The following is a 19,795-nucleotide window of genomic DNA, read 5'->3' on the forward strand; positions in this document are numbered from 1 at the left end:
CAGCATCTCCCTCCGACCCCCCCCCCCCAACTCCCTCATTCCTGGGAAGTTTTCTCTCTTTACAGTCAACAAACCTGTCAAACGTCTCCCTTCCAGCCCGTCCCCCATTCCCCAGCTCCTCTCCACCACCCCCCACTCCTCTCCACCCTGCTTCCCCGCCCCTCCTTGCCCCCGACTCTGGGCGGCGGCGGGGGGCTCCCAGTCCGCGAGAGGGGAAGGAAAGGGGCAAGGCAGGCGGGTCCCGCAGCCACGGGCGCTCTAGGGCCCCGCCCCGGGACCTCGCACCCTCCCTCAGCAGAGCTCGGTGCCTGCAGCCCCGGGGCGCACGGCTCTCTCCCGAGAGTCCCGCCGCCTGACTGTCGCAACTGCCACCCCACAGCCCCCCTGCCCCCCGCCCCCGCCCGGGCCCCGCTCCCCTCCCACCCCCGCCCCCGGCTCTGATTTCTTCTCCCGAGCGAGCTCGGCGGGAGACACAGGCGCTGGCTGCCCCGTCCGCTCTCCGCCTCCGCCGCGCCCTCCTCGCCCGCGATGGGCCCCCCCGCCGCCGCCGGAGCCATCGCCTCCCGGCCGCCGCAGCCGCCACCGCCGCGCTCGCCCTGAAGCCCGCGCCCCCGCGCGCACCGGCTGGCCCCGCAGCCTCGCCCCCTACCGCACGGGCCGGCGGCAGAGTGCTCAAGATGCTGCCGCCCGCGCCCTCCCTCCTCGGGCTGCTGCTGCTGCTCCTCCTGTGTCCCGCGCACGTCGGTGGACTGTGGTGGTGAGTGCTGCGTCGGGCTGTCTGTCCCCGCGCGGCTCCCGAAGCTCAAGGGTGGGAGCTGCGGGACGGACTGGGGGGTGGGGGGTGGCTCGGAAGCGCGCTCCAGCTGCCTCCGGCTCTACCTGTGAGCGGAGCCCAGCTTCTGGCAGGGGAGGTGCGTGCCGCTTTCCTGCCGGCCCCTGCCTGGGTCATTTCTAAACTGCCACTCAGACGTTCCTCAACCTCTACTCCGCACATTCTGTTGTTATTTCCTCCTACCTTTGCCACACATCCTTTCCCATCCTTCTCTTTCCCCCTCCGGTTATGCGCTCAATCCAGGTCCTCAAGGAACTGGCACGTGGGTAGGAAAGAGCTACCAAGCAGACAGGGGAAAGATCTGTAGTCAGAGATCCGAAGGAAAGAATGTGTAAGGAAGGCCCTGGATTTAGGGGAGGAGGACTGGATTTGTGGGAAAGAGAGGAACAGGGTGGGAAGCCACGAGGCAAGGAGGGTCAAACAGCTGTCTCTTCCCCGCCTTACTTTGCTCAACAACCCACCAGCTTCTGAGTGCTACTTCAAAGTGGACAGTAGTGGCGGGAAAAAACGTAAAGGGAAACTGAGTCAGGGCCCCCGCCTTTCTCTACATCCTCCTTCCGGAGCAAAGAAGAGGAAGAAAGACAGGAAAGGGACCCGGGCTCCCGGTCCTTCCAGATGTGGGGGTCACGAATGAGAATACAGCCTCGGAGGTACTGGAATCGTGAAGGGTCCTCGTGGAAGTGAGGGAGGCCTGGCCAACTAGGGAATGGGGACGTAGCCTCCAGACCTGGCCCTACCTAGAGCAGACACCTACGGAGCTAAGATCTCGGGAACTTTGAGTCTTGGGGATGGAGAGCAACTAGGAAAGTGGGTGCCGGGTCGGGACCTCTCAGAGATCTGGAGTCCGTAGACCTTTTTTTTTTTTTTTCCTTCCCGGTTTTTCCAGAGCTGCAAAGACCCGCCCGGAATAGCTGGGTGTTTAAAGAGGGGGGACTTGGACAATATCACTGGTGCATCAGCCAATCCTAAGAAAGCAGGGTCTGGTCTATTTGCATAGCGCCATATCATTGGCTGGATTCTCTATCCTCCACTCCTCCCCCACCCCCCGATTTCGAAGGAGGGGTGGGGCAGGCAGATCCTTCTCTTCCAGTGAGATAGGGAGCTGGATGCCCACACAGGGAGCTGCTGGCTGCGATCCCTGTTTCGTGATGCGGGAGAGATGTCCCTCGGGGGTGTCAGGGAAGGAGCAAATCGAGGATGACCCAGGTCCAGGCTAGGGGTCTTGCAGCTTTAGATCCTGGCTTAGCATAATTTAGCATAATGATAGTATCGGTCTTGAAATAGCTCTGAGATCCAATCTCGGCCATTTGTTAAATCTGTGTCCTTGGATAAGTCAGTTCTCCCTACGCCTCAGCGTCTCAACTATAAAAGTGAGAAACAATCCCCAAATGGGGCGGGATAGGAGGATTTGGTGCGGGGACCTACAAAATGATCTGACGTTGGGAGGTGTTCTGTAAATATTAAGTCCTCTCCTTCACTCTGCGGGTTCTCCTGGCCAGAGTCTGTAGGGGTGACAAGGAGGATTAATTTAAACTTAAAAATCCAGTGGCTCTTGGATGGCTCAGTCGTTAAGCATCTGCCTTCCGCTCAGGTCTAGATCCCAGGGACCAGGGAAGGAGCCCCTCCTAGGGCTCCCTGCTCAGCGGGGAGGCCTGCTGCTCTCTCTCCCACTCCCCCTGCTTGTGTTCCTTCTCGCTGTCTCTGTCAAATAAATAAATAAAACTTTAAAAACAATCAATTTAAAATCCAGAGTCCTAAGCAAAACTTTGTTAAGGGATCTCTGTCTAGTGTCACAGACTCATACTTTCTCATTTTGCCGTTTCTCAAGGCATGGAGACCGGTCTCTCCCTGATGGTGGTTGTCCTCCTACTCCTTTTCCACTTCTCCAAATCATTCTTATTCTTCCAGGTAAAATACCACATCCTCCATAACACTGTCTCTTTGTCTTTCCTCTTTTGCCTTCTGTGTGCTCCCACTGCGCGCCACGCACTGGGTAACTATGCTAGTTACTTCATTTTACTGACAACCATCCCCTCTGTAGTCCTTCTTCCCTGCTCCTGGAAGACAGAGTCTTTGTCTTTGGGCCCTGGAGGCTAAAGGGGCTGGGGAAGTTGCGGAGTGTTGCTGAATTGGTTGATTCCCTGAGACTTGTGTCTGTGGGGGTTCCTTTGTTCAGGAGGGGCTGCTGCAGGGGTGACAAGCCAGAGGAAGAGAGGCCTGGTCCCTTGGAGACTGACCCTGGAGCTAGGAAGCCAGGAGTGGGGGAGGAGGTGAGGAGGGCAGGTGTAGGAGAACACAGGGGCCTTCATGGCTGCAGCTGCAGGGCGAGCTGGGTGAAGAGTGAGGGGCTGGGGTGATAAGGTGTCCAGCAACTGCCACTCTCAGCTGCTTCTCAGAGTGAACCTGCCTCTCCCACCTGCACAGGCCCCCTCACTCTCTTCTGTCTGTTTCTTACACTTCATTCCTTTGGTCTGATCCCAGATTACTTTCTCAGGATCTTTGACTCTACTTGCTTCTCTCTTGTCCCCACCCCACCATCACTCTCCAAAATCTGGTTTGGGCTGGAGGGGTGGACCCAGCATCCCCAGTGGCCTAAGGCTCCTGCCACTCCTTGCACACCCCTCACCCCCCCCCCCCCCCAGCACTGCCTCCCATACCAGCTTTACTTTGGCTAGGAATTTTATCAGGCCTGGGGCTTCCAGGCTGTTCCCTGATGTCTAGGACCTAACTGCTGGCCCTCTTGTCCTTGCTTCTCAGAGAATGCTAGCCAGACCAGAGCTCTAGCAGACAGAAAGGCGGCAGCCATTGTAGTGCACTCTGACATTCTGGTAGCAACCAGGCTGGGGACAGAGAGGACCCCAGGAACTCTGAGTGACTGGACTGCCCAGTTAGGAAAGGCAGGTCCTGTAGGGGAGTGATCCAGGTCCTGGAATAGGCTTAGGTACCCAGCTCTGGATTCCAGAAAAGTTTCCCTTCCACCTCGTTTCCCCCTCCATGCAATGCATGCTTTTTAAACTCTGCCTCCAGCGTCTCAGTTTGTGTCTTTCCCATCTGTAACCATATCTTTGTAAATCACAGAATCCTAGATTCCAAGACACTGGCCAGGCTCTCTTGAGGTCATCTTGTCCAGCCCACTGCCTCCAGGCCATCCAGCCTGTGGTCTGGCCCTAACAGATCCCATTCTGAGAGTGAGGCAGAGAGGGAAAGTCTGGCTTCCGGGGGCACCCTTCCAGCCTGCTCTGAGCCCCTCCCACCCTCCCCCAGGAAGTTCTTCTCAATGTCTGACCCATCTTTATTTATGCCTTCAATCAGTGGTTGTGGAAAATAGCTCACTCACAGAATAGCCATATCAGTCTCCCTTCTTCTCCCTTCCTCTTTCTGTTTTATATTTTCTTTGAAAGAAACTAACCCTCCCCCTTCGTTCCACAAGCAAAACAGCACCCAGTCTCACTCCCTTCCGCCATCTCATCTTGCCTTTCTCCCCCCTCCCACCCCTTATGGAAAGGAAATAGGAGCCAGAAGCCTAGGACAGTCTCATCTCTGGCCCCACAGGGAGTCAGGGAAAGGACCCAGGCTTCTTCCTGACACCCAGGTTTTCCAGCCCCCCACCAACAGCTCCAGGCTGGGCTTGGCCACCCTCTTCCACTGCATCTTTAACTGACCCTTTGTGGGCAGTCCAGTAGCTGGCCCCCATTGAGCTCAGGGTGGGGTGGAGAATGGGGGTGGGGTGGCCATCCAGTACCCCCCTCCAGCCTCCCGCCTTGGCAGCTTCCCCTGGAGGGAGACAATGGGGCTGTGAGCAGAAAAGGGCAGGGGCAAAAGGAGGCTGACTTGATTCGGCCCAGAGCCCACCAGAGGGCTGGCACTGGGGCATTTCCTGGGTGTGGGGGGGGGCAGCCCCCTCCTGCCCCATTCTCATCAGAAACCAGGAGTTGGTGGGGGGAGAGGTCAGTGGGAGGTTTGATCACCAGGGCCCAGTAAGGGGGATTCCAGAATGTGTACTTTGATGGAGAAATGCAGCTGTGGACGGGATGAAGCGAGGGCGGGGGGGGGGTGTGGGCAGCGAGGCCCTGGTCAGTCTGGCAGCAGGGCTCCCAGCCAGCAGAGGGGCGGGGGCGCCAGGGAACACAGTATCCTGTGCCTGGGGACTGGGCAGAGCGCCCTCTAGCCTGTGTCCTCCTTCCTGCCCGGGGCAGGGTGGGGTGAGACCTTGGGTGCTTCCCCAGATGTGCCTGAGGCGGAGCTGAGGGAGGGAAAGGTCGCTGGGAGGGATCTTCTGTTTTCCACCTGGCCTCCAAAGCTGTTTCCTCTGGTTCCAAGCCCCTGATTTAAGCCAGAAATGAGATCGAGGAAGGACTTGGAGATCGTCTAAGCCAATCTTCTCACTTATGTTTAGAAGTCCAGCAAAGTCCAGGGACAGGAGGGGACTTGCCTCGGGCCACCCAGGAGCAGCAGTGAGGACCGGGGCTGGGAGTCCTGCGCAGTAGCTCTTCCCAGCATTCATTCAGTGAGGGGTGGGGGTCAGGAGAAGGGTATAGGGCCATTCTTCCCATGCTTATTCCCCACCTCAGCATGGGAGAGCAGAGGGACATGACAGATTCTCCTCAGAGAACCCACTGGAGGGTCAGTGTGTCCATTCCTTCTCCTTCCACGGCCCTGACCCGCAGGAAGCCCTCTTGGTGGGTGAAGGCCTTCAGGGAAGGGAGAGCCCCTGCCTCTCCCAAGAGCTACAAGAAGGGGAGCGGTGTGAGGAGCCGGGAAGGGCAGTGTCCAGGATGGGGCAGTGGGAACCAGATTGTGGGAGAGGGGTGGCATGGGGTGTCTGGTGGAAGGGGTGGTGGGGAGGTAGGGGTTAAAAAGGAGCTGGGGCATCACTGGCTTTGATGTGGGGGTGGGGGTAGGGGCTGGGGGAGAGGGAGCAGTAATTACCGAGTTAGACAGAGCAGGACAGGACGGGCGGGCGGGCACAGGCCCGGGCCCAGCCGCCTCAAGCAGCTGTCAGGCAACATTTTTCTGCCCCTTCTCCACCACCCACCTCCCCCACCCCCGTGCAGCCCCCACCCACAGCCCCAGGGCTCAGGGCTCCCTCTGCTGGCTTCTAGGAGGTGGGGGTCAGACTAGGGACCCTGGGGGTGAGTGTGAGGAAATGGGGGGGGGCATGAGGCCCTTCAGAGGAGGCTGGGCATAAAATGGGTCTGTGATCTCCCCAGCCTCAATAACCCACACAGGATTGCTCTCTGGGGGAAAGGGAGGGGTCCTGGTGGGTGCTTCTGGTCCAGGGGCACAGCCGGCAAAAGAGGACATAAGTCAGGGATCCTAGCTGAGGAGTAAGGGCAGAGAGTTGGTGAAAAGGGTGTTCTCAGGAGCCCACAAAAGCTGCCTGGGCTTCTACTCCTTGTCCTGCACTGGGCAGGCTCAAGAGATGAACCCAGGTGTGGCCGGGAAGGTGACACCCTCTTGCTGGAGCTCACGGTTGGGACAGACCCCTTCCCTGTGTACCAGAGAAACAGGCAGGTGTCATTTATTTCCATTTCATAGTTGTGGAAGCTGAGGTTCAGAAGGTTAGGACTCATTCATTCACCAAATATTAAGTTCCAGCTTCACGTGTGAGGGACTCGCTAACATCTTAGAACAAGCAAATGTCAGAGCCCAGATCCAATCCCCAATCGCAGACTCCCCAAACTCTGAAGGTGTGCTATTGATGACATTATACGACCAGAAAACAAGACGAAATAGTCAAATGAGCGACACCGGAGTGATACAGTGCAGGAGAGGGAGGTCAGTGAGGGCTGGGGCTCGGGGGTGGCTCCTTGCGGCAGTAAGATCTGAAGTGAGCTTGGAGACATGGTTTCAATGACTTCAGGGTTGGAAGGGCATGGCTCTGAGTCCAGAAAGTTAGAGGTGTAATCTGGGATGAATGCAGAGCTAGCCAACCCTGCTAAGACTGAGGAAGGGCAGCGGGGAGGAGGACAGGTGAGGGCCCCTGAGGTCTTCTGATAATCTCATGTGCTCATCACCCTCCAGCCCCTTTGGTTTCAAATATATTCACCTAGGGCCACCTGGGCGGCTCAGTCGGTTAAGCACTTGCCTTCAGCTCAGGTCATGATCCTGGGGTCCTAGGATGGAACCCCGGACATGCTGGGCTCCTCGTTCAGCATGCTTCTCCCCCTGCTCATCCTTTTTCTCTCTCTCTTTCTTGCAAACAAATAAATATTTTTAAAATTTTTTTAAAAAATATTCACCTGAATTCCTTGCAGTAAGGATCTGTCCATTGAGTGGCCTGAGTCTCACCTCCCTCCTTGGATGTCTGTCTGTATAATGGGGGGTGAGGTGGTTAGAAGAAGGCTAGGTGGTTTCCGGCATTCCCTTTGGCCCTCTGAATCTGGGCATGAGAAGGTAGTTTAGGCCAGAATCTGGGGCCCCCAGGGCTTAGATCTACAGATGTTGCCAATAGGAACTGGCTGGTCCCCTAAAGCCACCTCACTTGGCTATTGATTCTACCAATCAAGGTCCCTGGGAGGGATATCTTGGCACCAGCCAAGCCAGTTAGAATGGCCAACCCTAGGCTTGTCCCTTCTTGTCTGCATACTGATTTCTCTTGGGATTAGCCTCATTTTTTTCTATGCCCAGGAATGGCTATTTGATTAGGATCTCAGATCCTACATACTACACATTCTCTGTTTCCTACCACCACTGGGCTCCAGCCCCGCAAACATCCAGACGCTCCCACATGGGCCCATCTTCCCTGGGCTGACCCAGGGCCGATGCCGACTCCAAGACCAAAAAAGCAGAGTGGATTCCCTAAGGTAGCAAAAGGAAAGAAAGGAGGATAAAGGAAGAGGGGAGATGAGGAGATCCCCCCCCCCACACACACACACACTCTTCTGGACTTTTCTTTCCTGTGACTTGGGGATGGGAGCGAGGACAGCAGGGCAGGGAGGAAGCTGGTCCCTTGGGATTCTAGCTGCTACTATTGCCCATCCCTCCTCCTGACCAGCTCGTAAACAAGCTTCTTTCCCAGGCAGCCAGCCAGCCCGGGGAGCCAGACCCGGACCAGCAACTAACTCTGGGGCAGCCCCTCAAAGGGCTGGCCCCGCCTCCTGGAGGGCCCTACCCTTCCTGCTCCTCCAGATCCTCTCCTATCTCTAGCCCCTGGCAAGCAGACAAGGTCTGGAGCTTTTTGCTTTTCTCCTGGCATACCCCCACCCTCTCTTGCTTCCCCAGGGTAGGAGGAGTGAGAGGAGAGGGATGGGGTCAGAGTAACCTTGAGAGGATAAGGCCAGTCAACCTTGGGAAAGTAGGGAGTTAGCAGAGGGCAGGGTTGGGATGGGGAGGCTGGGGAGCTTAGTGGCATGGGGTGGGGGGGGGGGATGTGGAGGGGAGGGAAGATGAGTTTGCAGAGCTCCAGACTCCCAGGTGGCAGGCCAGGACCTGGACAGCCCCAGGGAGGCTGATTCCCTGCCTTTGCATCCAGTGTGGGGGGAGGGGCTGGGGAGAGAGGAAGCTAATCAGGAGTCCTGAAATCACATGTGGACAGGGGCCTGGTCTCTAGTTGAGGACATTGTCCTTAGACGACTCATTCATTCATTCAAAAGCATGTATTAAAAGGTTTCATTGTGTTATTATAGTGATCATTCATAACGTGCAAACTTTTATAATAAAAACTGGGGGAAATATGAAGTAAGCACCTAAAAATCTGCTATGGGAAGCAAAAGAAAATGTCACTTCTAACTCCCAAGGTGCTCATTGTCTTATTCTCTGACCCTATACAGCCATGCTGGAAGCTGCCTCAAATTCTTGTTGTAATGAGGTGGATAAGTGGATTGGGGCAGGGGGTGGATAGATGATCGTGGATAGGGAGAGAGATAAGGACTGTCTACACTTGAAGGTCATTGGGCCCCTGGGAACCAGCTTGGGCTGCCCTACCCCACCCGTGGCCCACTCCCCATCACTCCCTCCATCACTTCTCTAGGGTCTGGAAGGGTTGGAGCTGGACCCTTCCGAGCTGCGGTGGGAACGCAGTAATGAGCAGGTCTTAAGCGTGGAGGAAGGAAGGTCTGGACTGTAAGTCTCTTCACTGAGAGAAGAATCACCACTTCAGGATTACTTGGGTAGGGAGATTGACAATGATCTGACAGGGTGAGGTCTGGTGTGGGGGGAGAGTAGGAGACCTTAGAGGACAAAGCTTATATATTTTCCTGAAACTCTCTCTTCAAGCATCTCACTCCCCAGAGTTAAGAAGTTCGATCTTAAGACCTAAATTCCACTCTCTGCTGCTCAAGCCCATTATATCTCCTTGTCCTGGGGCCTGAACATGCCTGGGCAGCCTGTACTTTTGGAGCAAATGGGGGGGGGGCACAAAGGCTGAACTGAAAAGTAGGCCACCTTGACCTTTGGCACCTAGCTCCCACTTTCCTCTATGTTTTCTATCTCTTGGTGCCACTTCTCCCCAGTGGGGAGTCTTTATCTGCCCTCTGCTGAAGGGTTTTGGGGGATCTTGAATGACGCTCAGGTCCAAATGCTCCCCCCCACTCATTCCTATAGGGAGCACCAGGATCCCAGCTAGGCAGTCAAGTCTGAGCAATCAGATTAAAGCTGTTCACTGGGTTTCCTCTCTCCAAACCAGTCACTGCCAGAGACGTCAGGGTTTGGCTTGCTGCCCTGCTGCTCTGAAGAGGTCGCAGACCCTGGAGCGGAAGGGTCGGTGTCACTTACTTCACAGTCATGCTTCAGAGTCTCGTTCCCCAGCTACTTCCTCCTGCTCTCCGGTTCAGGGAAGCAGGCTATCATGGTGCCAGGGGCCCAGGGGCCAACCGTAGAGATAAAAGCGCAACCTTTCCATTTTACAGGACAAGCTGACCTGGCCAGGGGGTTGTGGCTGCCTGCAGAGCTCCCCTTCCTAGCCATTCTAAAATCCTATGGCCTTCCATATCCTTGGGATTGGCCCTGTCTTTCCTGCATCAGGACTGTTCAGCAGCCAAAATCAGCCTGTTGTCCACTAAAACCAGATCCTTATTTGATACTGCCTACTTTTCTCTGCATCTCTTTATGATTTATGACTGTCTTTTACTCTGACAGTTTTCTTGATCTTCTTCTGTTTATTTCTTCCTTGCCTGCCTTTTGGCTCTCCTGGTGCCGTGTGCCTTGACCTTGAGTCAAATTCCTATAAGGATTTATTAATGAAGATATGCACAGAAGGATAAGACTGAATCCTTGCCTTATTGCAATTTTAGTCTAAAATCTAGTTAAGAGGGGCCCCTCAATCGTTAAGCGTCTGCTTTCAGCTCAGGTCCTGATTCCAGGGTCGTGGGATTGAGCCCCACCTCCGCTCTCTGCCCAGCGGGAAGCCTGCTTCTCCCTTGCTCACTTCCCCTGCTTGAGTTCCCTCTCTAGCTATCTCTCTGTCAAATAAATAAAATCTTTTTTAAAAAATGAAATAAAATCTACATTAGAGGGAACATGGAACCGTAGGAGAACCAGACAGGACAATCTCAAACACCGTTTCGGGTGGGGGAGACAAGAGCCGCATGCCAGCCCTTAGTCCTGGTCTGAGCCGGGCTGGTCTCCCTCCCCATCGCCCCAAGCCCTCTGAGTCATACCCTGGACCTTCCATTCTTTGCTTTCCAGGGCGGTGGGCAGCCCCCTGGTCATGGACCCCACCAGCATCTGCAGGAAAGCACGGCGGCTGGCAGGACGGCAAGCCGAGCTGTGCCAGGCCGAGCCAGAAGTGGTGGCGGAGCTAGCCCGGGGCGCCCGGCTTGGGGTGCGAGAGTGCCAGTTCCAGTTCCGTTTCCGCCGCTGGAACTGCTCCAGCCACAGCAAGGCCTTTGGGCGCATCCTGCAGCAGGGTCAGTGGGGGCAGAGCACCCAGGGAGCGGCTTTTGCTTCTCTGGGGGATCAGTGGGGAGGGAAGTCGGAGGAGCCTGCCTGAGCCCCACCCGTCCCACGAGTCTGTGCGCACCCTGTCCCGACCCTGTCTCCCAGCCACGCAGCCTTGCCCCTCCCCGCACCCCGCACACACCCCCCACCCGGCCTCGGTTTTGCCCGCTGACTGCCCTTCCCTGCGCCCGCAGACATCCGGGAGACCGCCTTCGTGTTTGCGATTACTGCTGCGGGCGCCAGCCACGCGGTTACGCAGGCCTGCTCTATGGGTGAGCTGCTGCAGTGCGGCTGCCAGGCACCCCGCGGGCGGGCCCCGCCCCGCCCCCCGGGTCTGCCGGGCACCCCCGGGCCCCCGGGCCCCGCCGGCTCCCCCGATGGCAGCGCCGCCTGGGAGTGGGGAGGCTGCGGCGACGACGTGGACTTCGGGGACGAGAAGTCGAGGCTCTTCATGGATGCGCGGCACAAGCGGGGTCGCGGAGACATCCGTGCCTTAGTGCAACTTCACAACAATGAGGCGGGCCGGCTGGTGAGTGGGGGCAGGGCTGAGTTAAGAGCCTGTGTGGGTGTGAATGTGCGAGTATGGGTGGGTGCGAGCAGACGTGGGTGAGGGTAGCGTCTGTGGGAGCGTGTTGGTGGACCTATGTGGAAGTGGTGGTGTGCGCAAGGCCGTGTCGGTGTGGGAGTGTGTTGGGGTGTGGAAGCCACGTGGTAGAGAGGGACCACTTGGGGAGGTGGGCTGGGGGTGTAGAGGGGTGCGTGGGAGGTAAGGGGGCCAGCCTGAAAGGAGTCCCTTGGGAGGCTGGGAGGGCCTGGCGCTGGTGGTCTAATGGGCAGGGTTGGGAGGGGACTCCCAGGAAAGAAGACTCTGGGCCTTTAGGGACCTCAGGTAGGACAGACAAACCTCTGAGACCGAACAGATGGGACAAAGCTTGGGCTAGGTAGAGACCTAGCTGCCCCAGTAGGTGCAGAGGAGGGTGAAAAAAGCTGGGTATGAAAGAAAAGATAGAAGTTGGGGCAAAGGTATGGGGTCTGGAGGTGGAGGAGTCTGGTGAGGCCCCGGAGGGGCTAGAACGGCCCAAGAGGGAAGGGCTTGGAAAGCTGTGAAAGACAAAAGAGTAGAAATTGGTGAAGGTAGGAGAGAGTCAGGCAGAGTCCAGGAAAGCTGTGACCAAATCTGGGTACTTGCCAACTGGCTACCCATCAACCCCAGAGTGGGTCCTGCTGGGGATCCTGGCAGCCTCTCCCTTTCCCTCTGCAAGGAGGAGGGCCCCACGAGCTACTTTTTAGGGACAAGAAGCTGTCTGGGTCAGAAGTTTCCAGTGGGGTGTGTGAGGAAGGACAGAGGCCTGGGGGTGGGGGTGGAGCATGGTAAGGAAGCGGGGCACACAAGTCCGTAGATCAGGTTGGCTTCTGGACTCTGAGCTTCCAGAGATGATCTTCCTGGGTCGTCTGACACCATACATTTCTAGAGGGGTTGTGACTCTTAGACCTCAGCTTCAGACACAAAATAGCAAATAAGGGGCAGGAATTCTGGGTTCCAGTTCTCAGGAATGCATTCACAGTGGGCCCTCCATCACCCTAGGCCTCAGTTCTAGGGTACTCTGGGGATGCCCCCACACACATCCTGTATCCTCCAGGGTTCAGGCCTGAGGCATCAGGCAGGGGCTAAGAGGGGGCCCAGAGAGGAATGTCCGGACCGGCCCACATACCTGTCAGAGACGGGTGGGGAGGGGTGGCAGAGACAGACGCCCAGGAGGCGGGCTCTGCGACTTTGCTCAGCCCTGCCCGGGGCGGGTTGGTAGGTTGGTAAGAGGAAGAGAGTGCGACAGCTGCAGCCCTTCCCCGCCTCCCTCCAGGGAGAATCTCACCCTTGCGGTCCATTCTCCTTTCTCTCCCATTCCCTGACTTTGGATCCTGCGGTCTTTGTGCTACTCGGTACAGCGCCCCACTCTCCCCACTTCTCTTACTCTTCCATCTTGATCATTTTTCCTTCTCTCAGAGCTTTTGCTCCCTGGATTTCCTCCTCTCCACCTGGCGCTCTTTTTATCTTTGGTCTGCTCTTTTCTCTCTTCTGTCCACCCCACCCCTTCCCACCCTCTCCACCTTATTCTAGGTCGGTCCTCTGGGCCTTTCCAAACCACGCACCCCCGATCTGTCCCCATACGCCCGCTCCTTTGCTCCCCGCAGGCCGTGCGGAGCCATACGCGCACCGAGTGCAAGTGTCACGGGCTGTCGGGCTCGTGCGCGCTGCGGACCTGCTGGCAGAAGCTGCCCCCGTTCCGCGAGGTGGGCGCGCGGCTGCTCGAGCGCTTCCACGGCGCCTCGCGTGTTATGGGAACCAACGACGGCAAGGCTCTGCTGCCCGCGGTCCGCACTCTCAAGCCGCCTGGCCGCGCCGACCTCCTCTACGCAGCCGACTCGCCCGACTTCTGCGCTCCCAACAGGCGCACCGGCTCGCCCGGCACGCGTGGCCGCGCCTGCAACAGCACCGCTCCGGACCTCAGCGGCTGCGACCTGCTGTGCTGCGGCCGCGGGCACCGCCAGGAGAGCGTGCAACTCGAGGAGAACTGCCTGTGCCGCTTCCATTGGTGCTGCGTCGTTCAGTGCCATCGCTGTCGCGTGCGCAAGGAGCTCAGCCTCTGCCTCTGACGCGCCACCCGGCGTCTGCGGGACTTCTGGACCCCAGCGGGGGCTCTGCCCACCTTCTCCTGGCCACAGGCCATTTCCCATGCCTCCGGAAGCTGAGAGGCGATGGGGCTGGAGATACATGGCTGCCCAGGAAGGCCCAGGGGGCTGGAGAACAGCACACCCCCGACCCACAGGGAGCGCTCTGGAGGGCTTCCGGGATGAGGCTACGCAGTCCCTCTCGCCCTTTGGTCCCTATATGGAAACCAAAGAGCCAGTCTCTAGGCCTCTGGATGCAGGACTCCTTAGAACTGTTGGCCATGGGGTGGGTGAGTGAGTTTCGTATCAATAAAAGTATTTAAACCAATAGGACTGGGCCCACAGTTTGGGAGGGGAGCTGGGCTCCCTGGGGGGCTGCCGTGGGGCCAGGCTTCTGGAGGAGTGTGTAAAGGAAGCTGGTTTTGACAGAACTAGCATCCTTAGGTCCCTGTCTTCTCACCTATTGGATTAGGCTCTCCTGGTCACCTGGTGATGAGCCATTCTTGTCACATTTCTCAGCCTGGATCTGCAAGCTGGGGAAGACCTAAGCCATCCCTCTTTAAAGGAACAGATTGAACAGGTCTAGGAAAGCAGACCAGAAGCCTCCGGTAGTGTACTTAGCCCTCAGATCAGCCCTCATCTTAGTTCTGGGGGACTGTGACACTTTCATCTGCTCTTCTGTTTCTGTGGCCCCTGAGGAATTCAAGGGTAGACATTTAGGGCCACCCAAGCCCATAGGATTAAAGCACTTTATAAACTGTAGAATGTGATAAAACGATGTTATTAGTGACATCAGACTTTGTTACCATCAAAACTACTTCACCTGCATTAGCATCCAAAAGGCAGCCCTGAATAGCATTTCTAATCACACTCAGAGGGAGATGAAGCAAAGTTGTCCCAAGCTTTCTCTTGGCACCTAACCATATTTCCTTCCTTCTGGTTCTTTCTCAGGAAGCTGTTGTTGAGGCTGAAGAGACAGAGAGGAAAAGGTTTGGGGTTCTGGGTTCTCCAGAACTCAATCTCATGCCTCCATCTTCCTCCAGAGGATGGGGGAGGGCATAGGCAAATGGCTGGGGTTCAGGGGCCCCCAATTCACCCACCGTCCAAATACTGTAGTGGAGAATGACTGTCCCACCAAGGTATGTAGGCAAAGCATGAGCTCTGGATTGAGGCACTCTGGGTTGGAAACTGCTGCTGCTTAGAAGGTGACAATATAGGCACGTTAGCCTCAGTTTCCTTAGCTGTACAATGGGAACACCATCATGTCTCAGTTATTTATTACTGCATAACAAACAACCTCAAAATAATTACTTCTCATAATCCTGTAGGTTAGGGATTTGCCAGATTTCAGCTTGGTGGCTCTGCTCCTTATGGCAGAACTATTGGCTGTGGTCCTTCACTTAGCCACCTCCTGCAGTGGCTGGGCTGGGCTGGACAGTCTAAGAGGTTTTCCTCAGATGTGTCTAGTGCCCCAGGCCTCCGCCCTGGCCTCCTCCTCTCTGTGTAGCTAACTTGGGCCTCCTCACAGCATGGTGGCTTTGGCAGAGTTAGACCTCTTCTCCAGACTGGCTTTCAGAGTAGGTGGTGCTGCATGTGAAAGCAGAAGTTCCTTAAGGTCCAGCTTTGGAAGGTAACACAACCCTGCTGTCACAGAACCAGCCAAAATTCAAAGGAAGGGGAAATCGACTCCACCACTCAATGGGAAAGCGCCAACACCATCATAACCCATTCACCTTCTCATAGAATCATGAGGAGGATTTTTTTTTTTTTTGAGATATGGAAAGCACTTAGCATAACCTTGGGCATCTGAGTTTTCCTTCCTGCCTCCTCCTGGGTCCCTTAGGTCAGTATATTGGGCACAATAATTTATGTCAAGCTTATATTTAATAAATGGCAGTTAGTGTGGGAGTGGGGATAGCTGATGTTCTCAGGGAAGACCCTCATTGCAAGTGAAGATACCCAACTCAAACTAGCTTAGATCAAAGGAATGAATTACTGGAAGAATAATGAAAAAGGGAATTAATTAACGGGGTAGTCCAGAGGTAAGATGGAATTCAAGCACAATAGAACCCAGGGGCCCAAACGATGTCATAGGTCTTTCTCCCTTGTCTTCTTCCCTCATTACTGTGCCCACGTCCATAGTTTCTACCTTATCTCTGCTCTTTTCATACTGTCCTCATTACCTGCTGCTACAGATAGACTTTCTCTATATGCCAGCCCTATGCCCACATTCTTAGAGCTGGTGGTCTAAAATAGAATGGTTTTTCCAGCAAAAGCCCTAAGGAAGACCCTGATCTGGCAGATTGAGTCACTTGCCCATCCCCAAACCAATAACCATCCAGGAAGATGCATTACCATGACTGGGACTGGTGCCCCTCAACCCCCACCCAAGATCGCAGATATTGGGGGCACAGAGAGGAGAGAAGAGTGTTTCAAATGAAACAAAAGGAAGGGGGAACTCATCCTGGATGTAACAGACCTAACCCACGCTTTCCAGTGCATCTGTCCTCTCTCCCCATAATGCCTCTGCATGGACCTCTTGACACAGCCTGGTTCAGTCCTCGAGAATCAGAGAATCACGTTCCGACCCCAGAGGGAAGCATGTATGGAGAGGGGGTATCGGGTGTTAGTGGGAAGGAAAGGGCATCTGAGTTTTCCTTCCTGCCTCCTCCTGGCTCCCTTAGGTCAAAGGCCCCGGGCTTCTGGGAAGTGTCATGGAGAATCTTGACTCAGCACCTCTCTACTCAACAAAGTTTGTATAACTTACCAAGGGAGAGAGTAGAATTAGCGTCGTGGGCCACATAGAGAAGAAAAGAAGCTCCCTCAGGAGCTTATATCCACAGCTCTGCCTTCCCCAGAGCTGGGTTCAATACTCAAAATATGTAAATTACAAATAAATAACAATCTCCTGCACTTCTATCAGAGACCACTAGAGGGCGCACAGAGTCCAGCTTCCCTATTAACAGAGCCCTATAGACAAGACCTGCAAGACATTTGGGGAATTCAGAGAGCTGTAGGCAGGAGAGGGTGGGATGAAAAGAAGCAAGCACACCCACAGACAGCTTGGGTCAAGCTGTTGGGGTTCCAGACTGTCTGGGGCCTCTGAGGCTAACCCGGACGTAGGGCTGGGATGCTTGCTTCCCGATCTCTACTGTCAGGTCCTAATGAGTGGTACAGAGTGGGTGCTGCTGGACTCCATGATGCCACAGAAGGAAACCGAGGCAGTGGCATGAACTGATACCACCCAAACAGGTTAGAAGGGATTCAAAGAAAGTAGTATGAACAAAAGGCTTACTGTTAGCTTGACCTTGATCAAGTCTATAAATCTCTCTGAGCCTCAGTTTTCCCGTCAAAAATGGGGGTGCCTAATAGCTTTGGAGTACCTGGTAAAAGGACATTGCAACCTTCAAATGGCTAGTTGTATGCTCTCAGTCCATCCTCTGGGACCAAGCTCAGTGGGAGTCTGGGCTTCTGTGCTGGGTGAGAGCCTTGGCTTGAAAGGCACCATTTTTGACCACTATCTTGGCCATGTTTAAGCTCAGAGACAGCTCTGTGCCCTTGCACTGCTGCCTTGGAAGAAGGCTGGATGCAGAGCTCAGAAATGCCCCCTCACCACCAAGCCTTGCTCATCTCCTGCTCAGCCCCAGGCACAGTCTGAGCCATGAAGGTTCCCTGCTGGCTGAGTGGTGGGTGGGGACATGTGGTACTGGGGAGATGGTGGAAGAGCACAGAGGCGCCCCAGATGTGTGCATGACCACATCAGGAACAGCCAGAATGCAGGCAGCTGGGTGGGGATGCAGCTGGAATAAGGCCAAGGGCTCATTTTCCCCTGCTTCTGATGACCATCTCATCTGGAGGGGAGTTTGGGACTAAAACAACAAGTTATTCCCCTTACCTTGCTGAGGTGTGCTGGTCCCTGAGGCCTGAAGGATAAGATAAAGGAGCTCCCTTATGGGTCTGGGGCTCCTTCCCTTTCCACCAAGACAGACTTCTCAGGACTGAGCCTGGCCTGGACCAGGTTGGGGCCATGAGGGGCCCACCTGTTCTCACCCTGATGCCTCCCCTTGCCCTCCCTTCCCTGCAGCCTCCTCCAGAGTTGCCACAGCTGGAACCATTCTCCAAGCTGCCTTTAATCCCTACTGCTCCCCCCACCCCCATTGGCCCCTATAATTTTGGTCTCAGCTGGCGGCTGCGGGGGCTGGGGCTGGGCTGAGGGCCAGGGCCCAGGGCAGAGCCAGGGCGGGGTCTGGGGGCTGCTGATAGGGGCTTGCCCACTGGCGGGGGGTCATTTGGGATTCGGGCTCCAGTTGTAGACCCTCTTTCTGGACCTCATCTCTGCATATGCCAAGGTCCTGTGCCTACATATGCCTCTTCTTGTCCTGAGAAATGCCCCAGGCTTGGGCACATTTAGACCCTCATAACATCAGGCTAGAACTATGCCCAAGTGCAAACGAGACTTGAGAGTCATTATTTGCTTCCTGGGGTTTTCCAAAGAAAGGATCTTCTCCCTCTCTTTTACACCTCTATATTTCATGAACTGTAGGGGGTGGGGGACAGAGAGACCTTCCGTAGGCAAAAGCAGGTCAAAGGGGGAAAAAATGGCCTCTCAAGCAGCTCAGTAGAATTCCCGAAATTTGGTCCTCATGAAAATCACTTGAGATAATCTAGGCCTTGCCCCTGGGCAGGCTGATTCTGCTGCCTGGGACCCAGAATCAGTATTCCGCACAACGGCCTATCCCAGGGGGTACATAGGATGCATCAAGCATGGAAGACTGGTGTGAGCTCTACCCAGGGAGTAAGGAGGTCATGAATGCATTCCCTGTCCCACCTTCGGCCTCTTCCTAATCCTTTCTGCACCTCAGTTTCCCCAACAGCCAATGGGTACATGACTCCCAGGCTGGCTTGTCCCTGTGGAGCCCTCTCCCAGCCCAGACTCACTGCCTCCTTCCTGTACTGAGTCTGGTCCTGCTGTACCTGCCGCATACTCTTCCCAAACTCCAGACCCAAGCTGTCCTTGTCCCTGCAGCATGGCGAAGGAAGAGTGGGGAGGGCAGGGGGCGGCTGAGGTCAAAAAAGGCTCTGGCTGACGCAGACTGCTTCCTGCCCCCGGCTGTTTTCCTGCTGTCCAGCCAGACTGCTCCCCCCCCCATCGCCCCACCCCCACCCCCAGCAGCCTCAAGCTCTTAATTCCTGACAGCTGCGGTGGCTGCCGGCAGAGATGGGGGGAAAAGGGGGGTGGGAGGATGCCATCAGCCTGCTGGTGCTCAGGCTGCCCCTACCACCTGACAGTCTGGGGACAGGGAAGGCCCCACCCCTTTCCAATTCCCCAGGGATGGGCAATTCCAGGAATGGGCCCCTTTTGTCTCAGAGCCCAGAGTTTGTCCTTAAACCAGGAGAGGACAATGAGGTTGGGAGGGAGGTGTGTATATAGACTGGAAGCCTTACACCCATTTTACAGAGGAGGAGGCTAAGGCCACAGTGAGAGTAGGATTCCCTATCAGGGTCCAGGTTGGAACCAGAAGCAGAAGCTGGAGCCTCTGCCTCCAACCTTCTGATTTCTCAGGCCCTTGCCTGGGTCTCCTATACTCACTCCATACTGAGATGAGCTCAGTGTTCAGCTGGGGTGGGAGGGCAAGAGGAAAATCCCAAAGAGGAGTGGGCCTGAGCCAGGAGCCTGGGTTGGGGTAGCTCCCAGAGAACCAAGTACAAGTACCGGGGCCAGTCAAGAGCCGGAGCATCTGCAGGAAGGCCCGGGGCAAACAACACTCAGTGTTGGGGCCACTGCTACTATGTGCAGGGTCAAGGGAACTGGGCTCAATTCCAGCTCTTGGACTAATTTGCTGTGTGACCTTGAGTAATTCATGGCCCTCTCTGAACCTCATTCTTTTCTTCTTCTTCTTCTTTTTTTTTTTTTTTAAAGATTTTATTTATTTATTTGACACACAGAGAGAGAGATCACAAGTAGGCAGAGAGGCAGAGGGACGCAGGCTCCTCGCTAAGCAGAGAGCCCAATGGGGGGCTGGATCCCAGGACCCTGAGATCATGACCTGAGCTGAAGGCAGAGGCTTAACCCACTGAGCCACCCAGGTGCCCCTCATTATTTTCTTTTGAAATCAAAGGGGACAAAATAAGATGACCCCCAAAGCACACTTTGAGGATTAAAGAGCTCACTAATCCCTCTCCCAGGGCCTGTCACCCCAGGGAGCTCTGCTCCCAAACAAGCATTTACTTTCATTGGCTCACCAACTAGATGACTAGGTGAGGTGGGCTTCTATAACTTCCTTTCACAAAGGGGCAGAGGGTGGGTCAGTGAGCCTGAGGCACCTGTTTAAAGTCACAAAAGGAAGAAAAGCAAAATCCAGAGGCTGTCAAACCTCTTCACGGGACCCCCCACACCTGCCACACCAGCCAAGCCCG

The 19,795-nt window shown here is 55.7% G+C and overlaps 1 protein-coding gene across 1 annotated transcript; it reads left to right on the top strand.

The window, feature by feature from the left end:
- Positions 1-283: 283 nt before the first annotated feature.
- Positions 284-13,706, top strand: WNT6 (Wnt family member 6). The gene is made up of 4 exons (XM_004762788.3): positions 284-757; positions 10,460-10,680; positions 10,906-11,240; positions 12,902-13,706. The coding sequence occupies exons 1-4, from the start codon at positions 678-680 to the stop codon at positions 13,361-13,363; spliced, it is 1,098 nt and encodes a 365-aa protein (XP_004762845.1). The 5' UTR covers positions 284-677; the 3' UTR covers positions 13,364-13,706.
- The last annotated feature ends 6,089 nt before the right edge of the window (positions 13,707-19,795 follow it).

Source organism: Mustela putorius, unplaced genomic scaffold, assembly GCF_011764305.1.
Source record: "Mustela putorius furo isolate JIRA1106 unplaced genomic scaffold, ASM1176430v1.1 tig00000275_pilon_pilon_pilon, whole genome shotgun sequence".
NCBI lineage: Eukaryota > Metazoa > Chordata > Mammalia > Carnivora > Mustelidae > Mustela > Mustela putorius.

What these genes read in the sequence shown, in the direction of transcription:
- WNT6 (XM_004762788.3), top strand. Translation starts at nt 678, where the DNA reads ATGCTGCCGCCCGCGCCCTCCCTCCTCGGGCTGCTGCTGCTGCTCCTC. An exon ending in CACGTCGGTGGACTGTGGTG is followed by an intron (nt 758 to 10,459) that starts GTGAGTGCTGCG and finishes TTTGCTTTCCAG; the next exon opens with GGCGGTGGGCAGCCCCCTGG. An exon ending in TGGGCGCATCCTGCAGCAGG is followed by an intron (nt 10,681 to 10,905) that starts GTCAGTGGGGGC and finishes CTGCGCCCGCAG; the next exon opens with ACATCCGGGAGACCGCCTTC.